We start from the raw sequence: 19,001 nt of genomic DNA, 5'->3' as shown, positions 1-19,001 counted from the left end.
CCTCCCCCGGACTGCCATGGAGGGCCCTCAGGGGCTGCTTAAAGGGTGTTGGAGGGAGTTATTTTGGTAACCACAGTCACAGAGGGGGAAGGCGTTATGCTCCTACTGCCAGTACTGACACACACACACACACACACATATATACGCCAGTGGAGGCTGTTGAGGGGAGGACGGCTCATAATGGCCGGAACGGAGCAAATGGAATGGCATCAACCACCTGGAAACCATGGAAACCATATGTTTGATGTATTTAATACTGTTCCAATGATTCCACTCCAGTCATTACCACGAGCCTGTTCTCCCCAATAAAGGTGCCACCAACCTCCTGTGACACACACACTCAGAGCTGTGGATAATTGTATAACACGAATGAGATTTTAATTAACCCTGACACAGCAGTGGTGTGACCTTCACCCCTCTCCCTCTGTCTCCTGAGAGAGTTTCACCAGGCAGGCCAGGCCAGTGGGGAGGAAATGACTTGTCAGTGTTTGTAAACAGTGGAAAACTCCCCCTTGTGCTGTGCTCTGTGTCCTGTCCTGTCCTGTCAGCCACAGAGCCTGGAACCAGACACAGAGCTGATGTCAGGACAACCTCTCCTCTCTCCACAGGGGTCTCTTCTAATGAAGAGCTCTGATTCAAACCTTGATTAGGGCCCAGAGCATCACAGGGTCAAGGGTCAAATGCACTCAGGCAAGTCTCTCTGACCCCCCTTTAGCCGAGAGAGAGAGAGAGAGAGAGAGAGAGAGAGAGAGAGAGAGAGAGAGAGACCAGTCACAAGCCCCGACATTGTTACTCTTGGCCCAGATGAATAGATCAGCACATCCAAGTCAACACACACTGCTTCACAGACACTGTCTATGGGAATATAGGGAATAAGTTGACTTGTTATCCTGTGATTTCTCAAACTTGAGACATGGACTGGCAGAGTGAATGAAAGAGAGAGTGAGAGAATGGAAGTTGGGGTGTGTGGGGGATGGTTGTCTGAGTGCCTGAGCCAGCTGAACGTTTTATACAATGTGTTTAAGTGTGGGAGGGTGGATCTTGGCACGTGAATGGTCTATAATCTAAAGAGAAAAGAAGTGCTGTCTGTCGGAAAGGGAGTCTGGGTTAGAGGTGCCTTCAGTGCGTTCTGGAGCAGGGGTATATTATCAATTCCGAGCCTATTTGAAATCAGACACTGTCATCAATATTACCTGGTCTCCATAGGACATCTCCCCTACCATACGCACACACACACACACCCTCACATAGACAGGCAGACAGACGGACATGGAGCAGAACGAAGACTGTGTTATTTCCCCACTCGAAGTTCGCCGCTAATTTTGAATTCTTACTGAAATGGAAGATAGGGCTTTTAGCAGTACATCTTTACACATTCCTCAGAACATACCATTGATTTACAGTCTCAGCTCGAACCTTGTTTCATTTCCACATGCGCTAGCAGTAGCCCACTGAGAAAGCCTTTCAACCCAAAACATAGAAAATCAAATCCACAAAGATTGAGGGCAAGTGTCTGGAGCAGGACCCATTTACACTGTTAATTTCCCTTTCTCCTTCTCTCTCTTTATGGGCACTAACTCTTTCTGTTGTGCTCTCTTTTGTCCTCTTTTGCTTTCTCCCACTGAACTCTGAACAGAACATGAACTCTTTGTACTGTATTTCTGTCTGTGCTGTCACTGACGAGCATCAGTAGCACATAATATATATTACAGTAACTGTGACTGACTGTGTGAATGACAGAGAGAGATTGAGTGAGCTCAGGCAGTGTTGGCCAGTGGTTTGCAGTGTGTTTGGCTCCAGCTGACTCTGAGAAGAGGTGTTGGCTGGCGTCTAACGAGGTGCTGAACCCAGACTCTTGTTTGTGTCCGCAGAACCTGGGTCATACAGACACAACAACACTAACACACACAGAGGAGACAGTGTGGAACTCCACAAAGGTCTGCCCATTTAAAACATCCCCAACCCGCAGGAACACAAACTCCCACAGGCGAGATAGAACAGAGCACTCAGAGCTGAAACTGTTTTTATATTCAATCAAATCATACCAACATGAAAACAGTTTGGCCAAGTGTAGCTTTTGTTGTGTGTGAATTTGATAAAATTGCAGTGTACAAATAATTTGATCACTCTTTTGTTGCTGAGAATCTTTCTGCACAGCAGGAAATGCAAACTTGTAGGTATAAAAAGGCTTCTAAAGTTTGTAATTTTCCCTTTAAAATGCCAGACTTGATTTGCCCTAAGACAAATGTATCCATTAATTATAATCCACATAATAATTCACATTTCCTGTTGTTGCAGGATGATTTCCTTGCTGTAGCAAACTGGCTCAAATGAAGATCCTACTTCTGTAGGATGTTTACAGTATGGTATTTGGTATTTGATTAGGATCCCCATTAGCTGTTGCTATAGCAGTAGCTACTCTTCCTGGTGTCCTCACAAAATATGAAACCAGACATAATACAGAAAATAGACAAGAATAGCTCAAGGACAGAACTAAATAAATTAAAACAAGAAAAATATAACTGAAAGGTTCTGTACTGACTCAATAGTGACTCAATTCAGTAGCACTAGACTATGAGTTATACATTCATATCAGTACATACATACACATCAAATCATTTGTTTAAATAGGGGAGAGGAGTTGAAGTGCTGTGAAGCTGTTTTTCAAAGCCAGGTTTGCTGTTCACTTGAGCAATCTGAGATGGAATGGAGTTCTATGCAATCATGGCTCTATGGATGGGATGCAGAACAGAGATAAAAGTCACGCCTGCTCTAGCATTATCATCCCTCTTTCTATCCATTCCTCCATCCGTCCATCCCTCTCCCTTGTGTTCCTCACCTGCTAGCCCACCCTGACAGTGGTGTTGGTGAGGTCACCTGGTAGAGAGAAGCTCCCTGTCTCCTTGCAGACACAGGACGCTAGATAGTTTTTGTCCAGGGCTTTCAGAGCAGAACTCTCTCATGCAGTCCAACTAGCCTGCCACTGTGCTTCATCATAATCAGAATAACAAATCATGTGAATAAAAATAATGGAATAAAAAAAGAATACTGAATTGACAAGGGAATATTGGCACCACTGAGCATTCTGAAATTGAGTGAAAATACTTTGTGGGAGGGTTGGTATTTTCTTGTTGATGTGGACTGATTGTGCTGTTGTCTTGAAGCCTCACTGCTTATAAGGGCCATTTGCATGACTGACTTAGTGCATCATAACGGAATGACGACTGTATGAACTCACTGTGTGGTCTACTGAAATGACTCCTCTTCAACCTCCCCTTCCTCTTCTGCTACAGAGTCAGGAAACCAGCTGGTGGCTCAGGAGGCGGTGAGGAAGCCGTCCACTCTCCGCCGACCTCCTGCTTCTGCCCGCACAGAAGCAGGGGAGCAGCTCTCCACCAGTAAGAACCAGGACCCTAACACTCTCTCATACTGTACTATGACACCTGGAACCATATTTCTCTTTTAAATATCATCAGATTCAGAACACCTGGGATCCAATTTATCTCCTTTACAATGTTTTGCTTTAACACTCAGGCCCCATGTTTCTCATATTCATTGAAGTACATTTTTGGAAGTGCTTTTTGCAGATATTGACACTTGTCCACGTATAGTATTTTTTTCTTTGTCTGTTCTCCAGATTGCCTCAACTGTAGTCGATTCACAGCCCTGACAGACAGACTCCGCTCACTGGAGGAAAAGGTACAGTCATGGACTCCTCTACTGAAATCTGTGCTGCAGCGAGAGGCTACAGTCTCTGATCATGAGTCCATTTGAAAGGCATTGGCATTTCTCTGATAGATGAAAACACACATGCACACTACAATAAATTGTAAAGTATTTTATCTGTATTGTCTTTTTCGTTATGTGTCGGACCCCAGTAAGGCTAGCTGTCGGCACTGGTGTCGGATAATGGGGATCCTAATGAAAATGTAAATTAAAACATCTCTTCAAATTTCTCTCTTTCCTATTTTATCCAATAGGTCCAAGTGCTGACCTCTCCTGCCTCCACTTCTCACCGCCACCTACAGGGTGAAGAAGGAACGGCACCGGAGTCTTCCTCACAGACAGGGGCTCCACAAACCAAAGGAGCCCCTGGCAAGCAGGGATCCGTAGGTACGTACAAGTCACCTATACACATGGATGGGCAGGTTTTAGGAACAACCATGTATTCCTACTGATTTGAGTGAAGCGGGTTATGTTTGATCATTTCTTAGAAAATCACTCTGCATGGCTCTCTTTGGGTGCTGTAATTCGTTCTCCATTGCATCTCAAACAGCTCTCTTCCCCCATATCATATTTCTTCTGTCGCTAAAAGAGAGACGTGCACACACGCACGCACACGCACGCACACACACACACACACGCGCACACACACACGCGCACACACACGCACGCACGCACGCACGCACACACACACACACACACGCGCACACACACACACACACACACACACACACACACACACACACACACACTAATTTCCAGTTGTCTGCGCTGCTCTCTTTCAGGGTTCTGTTGTGTGGAAAGTGAACACTTCAGGGCATGAAAGCCCTCTCCTTCCCTGGAGCTCAGCCCAGCGTTGGCTGCAGCTAGAAAGATAGAGTGTTCTGCTGGTGCACTTTCAAAAGGCTTTTCAATAGTGTATCAACTTCCATCCAATTACATTCAAATCTGTTTTAGCCAAAGGCTCTCTTAGGTTAAGATCCTCACTGGCCTTCTGAGGCCTGTTGAAGAATGTAAATGCACCCTTATGTTTGTCCTGCCACACAGACAATGTTTGTGGGTCAGTCTTAGTAGTTTTGAGAGAGAGAGAAATTATCTGCTCCGTGTATACAGTACCAGTCAAAAGTTCTGACACACATACTCATTCAAGGGTTTTTCTTTATTTTACCATTTCTACATTATAGAATCATAGTGAAGACATCAAAACTATGAAATAATACATATGGAATCATGTAGTAACCAAAATAGTGTTAAATATATTTATATTTGAGATTCTTCAAAGTAGCCACCCTTTGCTTTGATGACAGCTTTGCACACTCTTGGCATTCTCTAAACCAGCTTCACCCGGATTGCTTTTTCAACAGTCTTGAAGGAGATCCCACATATGCTGAGTACTTGTTGGCTGATTTTCCTTCATTCTGCGGTCCAAACTCATCCCAAACCATCTCAATTGGGTGATTGTGGAGGCCAGGTCATCTGATGCAGCACTCCATCACTTTCCGTCTTGGTCAAATAGCCCTTACAGAGCCTGGAGATGTGTTGGGTTATTGTCGTGTTGAAAAACAAATGATAGTCCCACTAAGCACAAACCAGATGGGATGGCGTATCTCTGCAGCATGCTGTGGTAGCCATGTTGGTTAAGTGTGCTTTGAAATCTAAGTAAATAACTGACAGTGTCACCAGCACACATCCTCCTCTATGCTTCACAGAGGCAACCACACATGCAGATATTATTTGTTCACCTATTCTGCCTCTCACAAAGACCCAGTGGTTGGAACCAAAAATCTCAAATTGGGACTCATCAGACCAAAGAACAGATTTCCACCAGTCTAATGTCCATTGCTCATGTTTCTTGGCCCAAGCAAGTCTCTTCTTATTATTATTGGTGTCCTTTATTTTTTGTATATATTTAACCTTTATTCAACTAAGCAAGCCAGATAATTTACAATGATGTCCTCCCCCTGCCAAACCCGGACGACGCTGGGCCACTTGTGCACCACCCTATAGGACTCCCAATCACGGCTGGATGTGATACGGCCTGGATTCAAACCAGGGACTATAGTGTCGCCTCTTGCACTGTGATGCAGTGCCTTAGACCACTGCGCCACTTGGGAGCCCTTTGGTAGTGGTTTCTTTGCAGCAACTCGACCATGAAGGCCTAATTCACTCAGTCTCCCCTGAAAGGTTGATGTTGAGATGTGTCTATTACTTGAACTCTGTGAAGCATTTATTTGGGCTGCAATTTCTGAGGCTGGTAACTCTAATTAACTTATCCTCTGCAGCAGAGGTAACTCTGGGTAATCCTTGGCAGTCCTCATGAGAGCCAGTTTCGTCATAGCGCTTGATGCATTTTGCAACTTTTTTTTTAGCAAGATGTTGCCGATAGAGATGGTCGGCTCACATCGAGTCCTTAGGCTGACCCAAAACAACAGCGCCGCAGAAGGGGCAGACGGAGCGGCCTCCTGGTCAGGCTCCATAGACGTGCACATCGCCTACCGCTCCCAAGTATACTACTCACCAATGTCCAGTCTCTTGACAACAAGGTTGATGAAATTCAGGCAAGGGTTGCCTTCCAGAGAGACATCAGAGATTGTAACATTCTCTGTTTCATGGAAACATGGCTCTCTCTGGATATGTTGTTGCTTCATGATTAACGACTCATGGTGTAATCATGACAACATACAGGAACTCAAGTCATTCTGCTCACCCGACCTAGAATTCTTTACAACCAAATGCCGGTCATATTACCTCCCAAGAGAATTCTCGTCAGGTATCGTCATAGCTGTGTACATTGCCCCTCAAGCAGACACCAAGATGGACCTCAAGGAACTCCACTGGATTCTATGTCAACTGGAAACCATATATCCTGAGGCTGCATTTATTGTAGCTGGGGTTTTTAACACAGCAAATCTGCGAACAAGGCTATCTAAAATCTATCAGTATATTAATTGGGGTAATACCCTCGATCACTGCTACTCTAACTTCCGCGATGCATACAAATACCTCCCCCAGCCTCTCTTCGGAAAATCCGACTACAACTCCATCTTGCTCCTACTGTCTTATATGCAAAAACTCAAACAGAATGTACTAGAACCATTCAACGCTGGTCTGACCAATCGGAATCCATGCTTCAAGATTGTTTTGATCACGTGGACTGGGATATGTTCTGGTCAGCCTCAGAGAACAACATCGATCTATACGCTGACTGTGTTTATAAAGAATGCATTGGAGATGTTGTACCCACTGTGACTATTAAACCTATCCTAACCAGAATCTGTGGAAAATGATGTCATCATCGGCGCAAAACTGGAAGCGCGAACCACCGCATTTAACCTGAACTAAATGACTACCCGTAGCACTCACCTCTGTCATCATGAAGTGCTTTGAGAGACTAATCAAGGATCATATCACCTCCACCTTACCGGCCAACCTAGACCCACTTCAGTTTGCATACCCCCCCAACAGGTCCACAGACAATGCAATCACCATCACACTGCCCTATCCCATCTGGACAAGAGGAATACCTATGTAAGAATGCTGTTAATTGACTACAGCTCAGCATTCAACACCATAGTACCCTCCAAGCTCACCATCAAGCTGGAGACCCTGGGTCTCAACCCCGCCCTGTGCAATTGGGTCCTGGGCTTTCTGGCGGGCCGCCTCCAGGTGGTGAAGGTAGGAAACAACATCTCCACTTCGCTGACCCTCAACACTGGGGCCTCACAAGGGTGCGTGCTCAGCCCCCTCCTGTACTCCCTGTTCACCCACGACTGCGTGGCCATGCACGCCTCCAACTCAATCATCAAGTTTGCAGATGACACAACAGTAGTGGGCTTGATTACCAACAATGTCGAGACAGCCTACAGGGAGGAGGTGAGGGCACTCAGAGTGTGCTGTCAGGAAAATAACCTCTCACTCAACATCAACAAAACAAAGGAGATGATCGTGGACTTCAGGAAACAGCAGAGGGAGCACCCCCTATCCACATCGAAGTGACAGCACTGGAGATGGTGGACAGTTTTAAGTTCATTGGCGTACACATCACAGACAAACTTAAATAGTCCACCCACACAGACAGTGTGGTGAAGAAGGTGCAACAGCACCTCTTCAACCTCAGGAGGCTGAAGAAATTTGGCTTGTCACCCAAAACTCGGACAAACTTTTACAGATGCACAATCGAGAGCATCCTGCCAGGCTGTATCACAACTGCACTGCCCTCAACCGCAAGGCTCTCCAGAGGGTGGTGCGGTCTGCACAACACATCACCGGGGGCAAACTACCTGCCCTCCATGACACCTACAGTACCCGATGTCACAGGAAGGCCAAAAAGACAACAACCACCCGAGCCACTGCCTGTTCACACCGTTACCATCCCACTAGTCACTTTAAACAATGCCACTTCAATAATGTTTACATACCTTACATTACTCATATGATATGTATATACTCTATTGCACCTAGCCTATGCCGGCTCGGCCATCGCCCATCCATATATTTATATACTGTATACACATTCTCATTCACCCCTTTAGATTTGTGTGTTGGGAAATTGTTAGATAACTTGTTAGATATTACTGCACTGTTGGAACTAGTGGCACAAGCATCTCGCTACACTCACATTAACATCTGCTAACCATGTGTATGTGACCAATAATATTTGAGTTGATTTGATTTGAAGAAACTTTCAAAGTAATTTCTCTTTGCTTATTTGAGTTGTTCTTGCTGTAATATGGACTTAGGTGTCATGGCTTTCGTCCTGGGAAGGAGAGGCGGACCAAAACGCAGTGTGGTTATAGTTCATGGTTCTTTAATAAGAAAACTCAAACATGAACACAACTACAAAACAAGAACCGTGAAAACTGAAACAGCCCTATCTGGTGCAGTAAACACAAAGACAGGAAACAATCACCCAAAAAAATACCCAAAGAATATGGCTGCCTAAATATGGTTCCCAATCAGAGACAACGATAAACACCTGCCTCTGATTGAGAACCACTCTAGGCAACCATAGACTTACCTAGACAGCTAAACTGAACACAACCCCATTAATCTAATAAACCCCTAGACAAGACAAACACAATAAATCACCCATGTCACACCCTGGCCTAACCAAAATAATAAAGAAAACAAAGATAAATAAGCCCAGGGCGTGACAATAGGTCTATATTCTGTATACCTCCCCCTACCCTGTCATAACTCAACGGATAGCCTCAAATGCATTAGGAAGGGAAAAAAATCCACAAATTAACCTTAAACAAGGCACCCCTGTTAATTGAAATGCATTCCAGGTGACTACCTCATGAAGCTGGTTGAGAGAATGCCAAGAGTGTGCAAAGCTGTCATCAAGGCAAAGGTTGGCTACTTTGAAGAATCTCAAATATAAAATATATTTTGATTTGTTTAATGCTTTTTTGGGTTACTACATGATTCCATGTGTTATTTCATAGTTTTGAATTATTCACTATTAAACTTTTGAATGGTACTGTACGTTTTGAGTTTCACTACAATATAGGAGCTTTAATTTCGCAGAATATGCTGCCCTGTGTGGGACTCTTGGGTTTTAGTCTCCCATGACTAGCTAAGGGGTTTGTTCCTCTCTGGCACCTCTGTGGCCCTAATTAACATCTCAGTGCTTAGTCTTTCAGCCAGTCTATCTAATCCAGTCCACGGCTCAGCTGCTCTGCCACCTCCATCTGGTAACCCTTCACCTCAGGAATCGCTCAACGTCTAGTCCATTTTTCCACACAAGGCAATGGAACCCCTTTCTCTCCCTCTTTCCCTGGGCCCTTGCCTGCTCTCTGACGCCTGTCTATTTCTTCCCAAACACACAGGTCCACAGGGCGATAGAGGCAGAGACGGTACCCCTGGACAAGATGGTAGGTTTGAGGTGTCAAGTCAGTCATTGCTTTGTAACACAAACTCTTATTTGTGGCTGTATCAGTATGGCTCAATGGTTACTAGTGTCTGTCCACTGTCTTTACTCAGGGAAGCTAGGGTCTCGGGGACTGCCGGGCCCCAGTGGCCCCAGAGGCGAGGCTGGGATGAGAGGCCCTTCTGGGACCCCAGGACTAGTGGGTAAGATACTTACTGTAACTAGACAATGACAGAGTGTATGATTTATAACATCCACTGATTTTGTAAACCTCCAAATGTGTGACAGTCATTCCTTTTGGCTGAAATATGATAATAACAGACTGTACTCAGTAGATGTATGTTTCATGAATAACAGATCAATTCCAGATTTCCAGTTGATTAAGCAGGGTGCACCGATGTCAAACAAATGCTTCTTGTCTTACAAGACATTGACACTGTTTGTCAATAAATACGCTTGTGGTAAAGATGGTGAAGATCAGTGTAGGGACAGGGGGATTGTGTGTGTACCCACCCACTTAACCCATTGTCTCCAAGACAACTATGACAGTACTCTCTGTCTGCCAGGGCAGACAAGAACCCGGAGTGTATGTCACTACCTGTTGACTTAAGGCCTGAAACAATTGTGGAAAAGTCACTCAGATCTCAACAAATTGCATGACATCCTGCATCAGAGTGTTTGTCTTTCTGTGAAACCACTCTGCCATTCCACAAAGCCATGTGTAGTCCATAAAAAACACAGCAGTTCCTCTGCGGACAACATGGTGATAACTTACAGACTTTTCAACCATAAGACTTACTAAATACAAAGTTAGCTGATTCAGCATGGTTTCCAGCAGCCCGCCAAAAATATTTCTCTTCAGACTACACAAAACTCCCCTATGGCTCGCAATACTTGCTGTTGTTCCTGCCTGCTGACTAACCAGATTCGATTCGTTCAGCAACATAAAGAAAAGCATAAATCTGTTGCTTATATTCGAGGGTAAATGGTTACGGACAAATAAGAAATAACAGTCCGAAAACAAGAAATCCCTAAGCATTCCTGAGCAGCTATGAGTTTAATGACAATAAAATACATAGTCATAATTTTGTCATACATGTGCTCCTGTAAGTTGCTCTCGATAAGAGCGTCTGCTAAATTACTCAAATGTAAATGTAGAATGTTGGAGCTGGTGGCTGTGGTTCTGGTTCCTCTCTGTATGGAACAAGCAGACAGTGTACCCCTCCCTCTCTGAGGGACATATGACCCTGCTGCTGCTTGGTAGAAATGAGATGTAGAGCAAGAGTTAAGCTACAAACCCACTTTTTGAGAAACACCATGTGAATCCAATCTGAAATGAACATGAGCTATGTGTATAAGTCCTGTCTCCTTATGTCTTCCATTTGTCTGCGGTGTTATTGTTGTCCCCCATGATGAAATCGGGGAGGAAACTGTGGATCTGTCTCCATCCGTACCTACATTCGTTCGTACATTCGTTCGTACGTTAGTCACATGCGATATCAGCACTGGGCTGATTTTGACTAAACTTGGTTGAATGATGTGTCTTGCCATAGAGATCCAGCATTTACAAATTGCACTGATTGGCCCAAGGTGGGAGCTGTAGTAATTCACAGAAATGTGTTAGTCACAAGCTGCATCAGTGGTGGGGGACAAAGTGTTTATTGTTGCCTTGTTTATAGGGTTTCTATTACAAACAATTTGCTCCCCTATATGCTGAATTCTTTCTGTACATTGCACATACTAGAAATGATAACATTGACAAAAATGTGTTTGATGTTACTGAAACCCTGAGCCTTATGAGAGCATGTTTGGTAGCAAGAGTTTAGGAGGAAGGGAAATAAATGATCTCAGCAGTGGTGTAAAAGTGGTTCAGACAGATTCATAAAGAGTCAAGGGGAGACTGTTGTCACACTCAGGGACTTCCGCAGGGAGGGAAGCAGCGTGAGGTTGGAGTTAGGGTTGAGGTGTGTGGAGCCGTGCACTGATGTATTTTGGGTTGTTTTTCCCTGAATCAGCGCAAAGACAGGACATGTGTTTCCTGTACAGAAGAACTACGATTTCCTTACACGCATGCACGCACACAGGCACCCAGACACACACGCACACACACACACACACGCACACACACACACACGCACACGCACACACGCACACGCACACACACACACGCACACACACACACACACACACGCACACACGCACACATGCACACACACACACACACAATTTTACTCACACCTTGACACTGTAGCCCACAGCTGCTCCAGGGCCCCATTATCCTGCTGGAAAAATAGAGCCTAGTTTGCCTTAACGTCATGCTAACACACAGACTCTGGAGATGGAGCCACTTTGACTACCCAGCTGTGCCACTGTGCTGCTGACCATGGGCTATGGTCCTTCAGGTGGAATTGAGTGTGTGCAGAACCACAACACAGCCAGTCTTTGCAGCAATGTTTACCAAAGCAAAGTGAAAATGAATCAGCGAGGTGTCAAATCCAATTAGAGCTGTAATAACACATTACAAATGACCCTCTTCTATGCCAAGTTATTCATAGTTGATAATACAATCAATGATAGCTGTTGTCAGTTGCATCACCCTCCAGAGCATTATTCGGGTTCACAAGGCAAAGAGATAGAAGGAGATAGAGGGTGTGTGTGTGTGTGTGTGTGTGTGTGTGTGTGTGTGTGTGTGTGTGTGTGTGTGTGTGTGTGTGTGTGTGTGTGTGTGTGTGTGTGTGTGTGTGTGTGTGTGTGTGTGTGTGTGCAAAGCATTACCTCAGGAAAGTGCAAAAAATGAGGTCAGATGTTGTTGTGGTGGGGAGGTGAGGCACTTTGTTTGGGTTTGTGGATGGAGCAGGCCAATCCAGCTGGGCCACAGGGACAAGTCACATCTCAGCTTTTCTTTCTCACCTTTTTTCAACAAAAGGAGAAACCGATGTGGGAGGGAGAGAGAAACACTTTCACGCGCTGGCTTGTTGGGACTGGTTATGCACACACACACAACCGTGAGCGCTCTCACACTCCGGCTCATGCAGATGCAGGCAGCATTTAATTTATTGCGCACCAGTGCCGCTAATATGCTCCAACATTTAATAGTGTTTATTTGAGTTTTCCCAGGTCCTCCTTTGAGCTCCCACACAGCCATTAAGAGCCTGTTAATTAAAGCTGAACAGCAGTCAGTCGCTCAGCCCGCTCTCTCCTCTCCTTGCCTGCTGCTGATGTTAACCACCAAGCACGGAAACCTAATACACCATGCATCGCTCACTTCCTCTCTCCCTTCACATTCTCTACTATACATCTATACAGCCCTGTACCCTACCAATTTGTCTAGGTTCACCAGGGCTCCCCTGCCATTGTGCGGCATGCCAGGAAAGGCAGCACAGGGTGAAACCTCTTCATCATGGGTTCACCTATCTGGTGCCCTTTGAAATGATGAAAATACTCAATGAAAAATCTAATGATATACCAAAAAAGAATACAAGTTTCTCTCCTGACACTGGGCACTTTCCCCACTGCACTAAAAACTGAAGAAACTTCTGAAGAAAAGTCATCTAGATTCTTCAGCTCTTAGCAATTTTCGGCCAAAATACCTTCCATTTTTAAGCTAAATTCTGGAGAAATTGGTTTTCATACAGCTAAATAATTTTTAAAGTGCCAACTGTATCTTTTTTAAATTCCAATCTGTTTTTTGTCGTTTTTGTGCCCACCACAGCACAGCCTTAGTTAAAGTGGTAAATTATCTAAGAGTCAACACAGATGCCAAACAGCTCTCTGTCCTTGTGGATTTAAGTGCTGCATTCGACAGTGTTGACCATGGTGTCCTTCTGGACAGACTGGAGAGGTGGGTTGGCCACTGGTCCAGCTCTAAATTGGTTTAGAAACTATTTAACCGGTCAAGAGTTGTTTTGTAACCGTTGGTGAAGATAACTCAGAGAAAATGCATATCACATGTTGCGTTCCACAAGGTTCCGATTTTGGGTGCGGTACTGCTCAGTTTACATATGTTAACCCTTGGCAGCCTTGTAAGAAAGCACAGCATATCATGACTCAGGATATGACCCAGGTGCAGACACAGGATGCGGATAGTACAGTTCTCAATCATTTATTATAACACGGGGCAAAGGGCAGGTCGAGGACAGACAGAGGTTCGTAATCAGGTCAGAGTCAGGCAGGTACAGGACGACAGGCAGGCTCGGGGTCAGGACAGGCAGAGGTTCGTAATCAGGTCAGAGTCAGGCAGGTACAGGACGACAGGCAGGCTCGGGGTCAGGACAGGCAGAGGTTCGTAATCAGGTCAGAGTCAGGCAGGTACAGGACGACAGGCAGGCTCGGGTTCAGGACAGGCAGAGGTTCGTAATCAGGTCAGAGTCAGGCAGGTACAGGACGACAGGCAGGCTCGGGGTCAGGGCAGGCAGAGGTTCGTAATCAGGTCAGAGTCAGGCAGGTACAGGACGACAGGCAGGCTCGGGGTCAGGACAGGCAGAGGTTCGTAATCAGGTCAGAGTCAGGCAGGTACAGGACGACAGACAGGCTCGGGGTCAGGGCAGGCAGAGGTTCGTAATCAGGTCAGAGTCAGGCAGGTACAGGACGACAGGCAGGCTCGGGGTCAGGACAGGTAGAGGTTCGTAATCAGGTCAGAGTCAGACAGGTACAGGACGACAGGCAGGCTCGGGGTCAGGACAGGCAGAGGTTCGTAATCAGGTCAGAGTCAGACAGGTACAGGACGGCAGGCAGGCTCGGGGTCAGGACAGGCAGAGGTTCGTAATCAGGTCAGAGTCAGACAGGTACAGGACGACAGGCAGGCTCGGGGTCAGGACAGGCAGAGGTTCGTAATCAGGTCAGAGTCAGGCAGGTACAGGACGACAGGCAGGCTCGGGGTCAGGGCAGGCAGAGGTTCGTAATCAGGTCAGAGTCAGGCAGGTACAGGACGACAGGCAGGCTCGGGGTCAGGGCAGGCAGAGGTTCGTAATCAGGTCAGAGTCAGACAGGTACAGGACGACAGGCAGGCTCGGGGTCAGGGCAGGCAGAGGTTCGTAATCAGGTCAGAGTCAGACAGGTACAGGACGACAGGCAGGCTCGGGGTCAGGACAGGCAGAGGTTCGTAATCAGGTCAGAGTCAGACAGGTACAGGACGGCAGGCAGGCTCGGGGTCAGGACAGGCAGAGGTTCGTAATCAGGTCAGAGTCAGACAGGTACAGGACGACAGGCAGGCTCGGGGTCAGGACAGGCAGAGGTTCGTAATCAGGTCAGAGTCAGGCAGGTACAGGACGACAGGCAGGCTCGGGGTCAGGACAGGCAGAGGTTCGTAATCAGGTCAGAGTCAGACAGGTACAGGACGACAGGCAGGCTCGGGGTCAGGACAGGCAGAGGTTCGTAATCAGGTCAGAGTCAGACAGGTACAGGATGACAGGCAGGCTCGGGGTCAGGACAGGCAGAGGTTCGTAATCAGGTCAGAGTCAGGCAGGTACAGGACGACAGGCAGGCTCGGGGTCAGGACAGGCAGAGGTTCGTAATCAGGTCAGAGTCAGGCAGGTACAGGACGACAGGCAGGCTCGGGGTCAGGACAGGCAGAGGTTCGTAATCAGGTCAGAGTCAGACAGGTACAGGACGACAGGCAGGCTCGGGGTCAGGACAGGCAGAGGTTCGTAATCAGGTCAGAGTCAGACAGGTACAGGACGACAGGCAGGCTCGGGGTCAGGGCAGGCAGAGGTTCGTAATCAGGTCAGAGTCAGACAGGTACAGGACGACAGGCAGGCTCGGGGTCAGGGCAGGCAGAGGTTCGTAATCAGGTCAGAGTCAGACAGGTACAGGACGACAGGCAGGCTCGGGGTCAGGACAGGCAGAGGTTCGTAATCAGGTCAGAGTCAGGCAGGTACAGGACGACAGGCAGGCTCGGGTTCAGGACAGGCAGAGGTTCGTAATCAGGTCAGAGTCAGACAGGTACAGGACGACAGGCAGGCTCGGGGTCAGGACAGGCAGAGGTTCGTAATCAGGTCAGAGTCAGGCAGGTACAGGACGACAGGCAGGCTCGGGTTCAGGACAGGCAGAGGTTCGTAATCAGGTCAGAGTCAGACAGGTACAGGACGACAGGCAGGCTCGGGGTCAGGACAGGCAGAGGTTCGTAATCAGGTCAGAGTCAGGCAGGTACAGGACGACAGGCAGGCTCGGGGTCAGGACAGGCAGAGGTTCGTAATCAGGTCAGAGTCAGGCAGGTACAGGACGACAGGCAGGCTAGGGTTCAGGACAGGCAGAGGTTCGTAATCAGGTCAGAGTCAGGCAGGTACAGGACGACAGGCAGGCTCGGGGTCAGGACAGGCAGAGGTTCGTAATCAGGTCAGAGTCAGGCAGGTACAGGACGACAGGCAGGCTCGGGTTCAGGACAGGCAGAGGTTCGTAATCAGGTCAGAGTCAGGCAGGTACAGGACGACAGGCAGGCTCGGGGTCAGGACAGGCAGAGGTTCGTAATCAGGTCAGAGTCAGGCAGGTACAGGACGACAGGCAGGCTCGGGGTCAGGGCAAGCAAAATGGTCAGAATTGGGAAAACTAGGAAACAAACACTTGAGAAACAGGAAACCGGGAAAGCATGCTGGTAAGACCTGACAAGACAAGACGAACTGGCAACAGACAAACAGAAAACACAGGCATAAATGCTCAGGGGATAATGGGGGAGATAGGCGGCACCTTGAGGTGGGTGGAGACAAGCACAAAGACAGGTGAAACCGATCAGGGTGTGACACAGCATTGATTTTCACTACTATGCAGACGATACAAAACTTTACATTTCTGTGTCACCAGAGTATTTGAACTACACAGATAAATGATTAGACTGTATTAGTGATTTAAATACTTGGTTGGCTCACAACCTCCTCCAGCTAAATCAAGACATGACGGGAGTACTTATTGTTGGAACCAAAGCACAGAGAGAGAATCTGGCTGCACATTTTAATTCACGGGCAATAAAGATAAAACAGCAGGTAAAAAACCTAGGTGTCATTTTTGATTCTGAACTCAATTTTGAATCACACGTGACCAAAATAGCTTTTTACCACCTGAGGAACATTGCCAAGGTGCTGTCATTTCTCTCTCAGGCGGATACAGAGAGCTCATCCATGCTTTTATTACAAGCAGGCTTGACTACTGTAATGCTCTCCGGTCTGGTCTACCCAAGAAAGCCATTGGTCAACTGCAAAACATACAGAATGCTGCAGTGTGGGTACTGACCAAGACCAGACGGAGAGCACACATTACGTTGGTTTTAAGGTCTCTGCACTGGCTGCCTGTGAGTTTTAGAATTAATTTTAAGATAATTCTATTGGTTTTTAAATCAATCAACGAGTGTGCACCCCAGTACATGTCAGACATGCTCTTAAGTTATGTACCCAGTGGGTCCTCAGGTCATCTGGCACTGGCCTTTTAAAGCCTAGGACCAAGAGGCATGGAGAGACAGCCTTTAGTTACTATGCCCCCAGCCTCTGGAACAGCCTGTCAGAGAACCTGAGGGGGACTAAGAGGCATGGAGAGACAGCCTTTAGTTACTATGCCCCCAGCCTCTGGAACAGCCTGCCAGAGAACCTGAGGGGGACTAAGAGGCATGGAGAGACAGCCTTTAGTTACTATGCCCCCAGCCTCTGGAACAGCCTGCCAGAGAACCTGAGGGGGACTAAGAGGCATGGAGAGACAGCCTTTAGTTACTATGCCCCCAGCCTCTGGAACAGCCTGCCAGAGAACCTGAGGGGGACTAAGAGGCATGGAGAGACAGCCTTTAGTTACTATGCCCCCAGCCTCTGGAACAGCCTGCCAGAGAACCTGAGGGGGACTAAGAGGCATGGAGAGACAACCTTTAGTTACTATGCCCCCAGCCTCTGGAACAGCCTGCCAGAGAACCTGAGGGGGACTAAGAGGCATGGAGAGACAGCCTTTAGTTACTATGCCCCAAGCTTCTGGAACAGCCTGCCAGAGAACCTGAGGGGGACTAAGAGGCATGGAGAGACAGCCTTTAGTTACCATGCCCCCAGCCTCTGGAACAGCCTGCCAGAGAACCTGAGGGGGACTAAGAGGCATGGAGAGACAGCCTTTAGTTACCATGCCCCCAGCCTCTGGAACAGCCTGCCAGAGAACCTGAGGGGGACTAAGAGGCATGGAGAGACAGCCTTTAGTTACCATGCCCCCAGCCTCTGGAACAGCCTGCCAGAGAACCTGAGGGGGACTAAGAGGCATGGAGAGACAGCCTTTAGTTACCATGCCCCCAGCCTCTGGAACAGCCTGCCAGAGAACCTGAGGGGGACTAAGAGGCATGGAGAGACAGCCTTTAGTTACCATGCCCCCAGCCTCTGGAACAGCCTGCCTTTTTAGCTTTGCTTTTCCTTAGGGTGCTTTTTAATCTTATTCAGTTTTTATTGGTATTCTTAGTTTTTTAACCCTAAAGCTTGATTTGATTTGAATGCTGTCCCAAAGCTGATTCTTGCTTTTGTCATGGAGTTTTTTCCTACCCTTTCCATTGTTGTCATGCCAATGCTGTCCCTCAGTGAAACAGTGCGGTGTATCTCCCCTCCCCCAGGACCCAAAGGTCCATCAGGTCTCCCAGGAGAGAGGGGTCTACCTGGGCTTCCTGGACCTCCTGGGCCCCCTGGAGTCCCGGCCCCAGCCAGCGCCCGCATCCCAGAGCCAGACCGGGGTAAGAGAGGCACCACTATACCCTACAGACATATCCATCACCACACACACTCAATTAATCAGATTAACATGTGTGTTATGGAACATTCAAAGAATTTGTTTAGAAATATAATCTTGGTGGGGCAAAATATGGGCTACTAACAGCTTATTACACAACATACACTTATTATTACTTTCTTAGCTACAGTATACTTATCTCCCTGGCATGTTACATAATTTATGCAACAGCATACAATACATTTTTGGACTCACCTTGTTGTGCTGTGCTCACTTGAACAGGAAGGTGGGGCGGCGGTTCTTTGTGGGCACATTTTGTCATCAAACTTTGTCATCAAAGTTATTCTCTGGATTTATTATATTTTCAAGACAACTCGGATCTCTGAAAAAGGTCCAATCATGATGACGTCAGTGATCTTCAGGTTGGAACTCTAGAAAGAAGCCCAAGTTCCCGACTTGGAATTCCGAGTTGGATAACCGTTCAAAACATATTTTCCCAGTAGGAGATCGTTCCCAGTTGTCTTGAACTCACGGAAGTCAGATTTCCCTGTTCTGAGTTTCCAGTTGTTTTGACCCCGCGGTCAAAACAACTGGAAACTCAGAACAGGGAAATCTGAAGTCATGCTGGATTGACATCATGGCCAATGTTGAATGTTTATCCTTTTAAGTTTGGAAAAGAGACCCACACACCCATTCCACTGAATAGCAGGCTAGTGATTGCTTTGCAATGCTTGCA

The 19,001-nt window shown here is 47.1% G+C and overlaps 1 protein-coding gene across 5 annotated transcripts in view; it reads left to right on the top strand.

Annotated features, from left to right (window-relative positions):
• The window catches only part of LOC115140106 (EMI domain-containing protein 1-like), a 116,022-nt gene that overhangs the window by 82,998 nt on the left and 14,023 nt on the right, over positions 1-19,001 (top strand). For 3 of the 5 annotated variants that reach the window (XM_029678216.2, XM_029678215.2, XM_029678217.2), the window contains 7 exons: positions 1,872-1,937; positions 3,294-3,398; positions 3,638-3,699; positions 3,981-4,113; positions 9,555-9,599; positions 9,709-9,798; positions 18,153-18,269. In XM_029678216.2, the coding sequence (XP_029534076.1) occupies positions 1,872-1,937; positions 3,294-3,398; positions 3,638-3,699; positions 3,981-4,113; positions 9,555-9,599; positions 9,709-9,798; positions 18,153-18,269 (618 nt within the window). The remainder of the gene's footprint in view (positions 1-1,871; positions 1,938-3,293; positions 3,399-3,637; positions 3,700-3,980; positions 4,114-9,554; positions 9,600-9,708; positions 9,799-18,152; positions 18,270-19,001) is intronic. The other 2 variants (XM_029678218.2, XM_065026673.1) reach the window with 1 other exon arrangement.

The sequence above is a fragment of the Oncorhynchus nerka genome, linkage group LG13, assembly GCF_034236695.1.
Source record: "Oncorhynchus nerka isolate Pitt River linkage group LG13, Oner_Uvic_2.0, whole genome shotgun sequence".
NCBI lineage: Eukaryota > Metazoa > Chordata > Actinopteri > Salmoniformes > Salmonidae > Oncorhynchus > Oncorhynchus nerka.
Note: the sequence above shows the minus strand (reverse complement) of the source record. Positions and strands in the feature narration are given on the sequence as shown.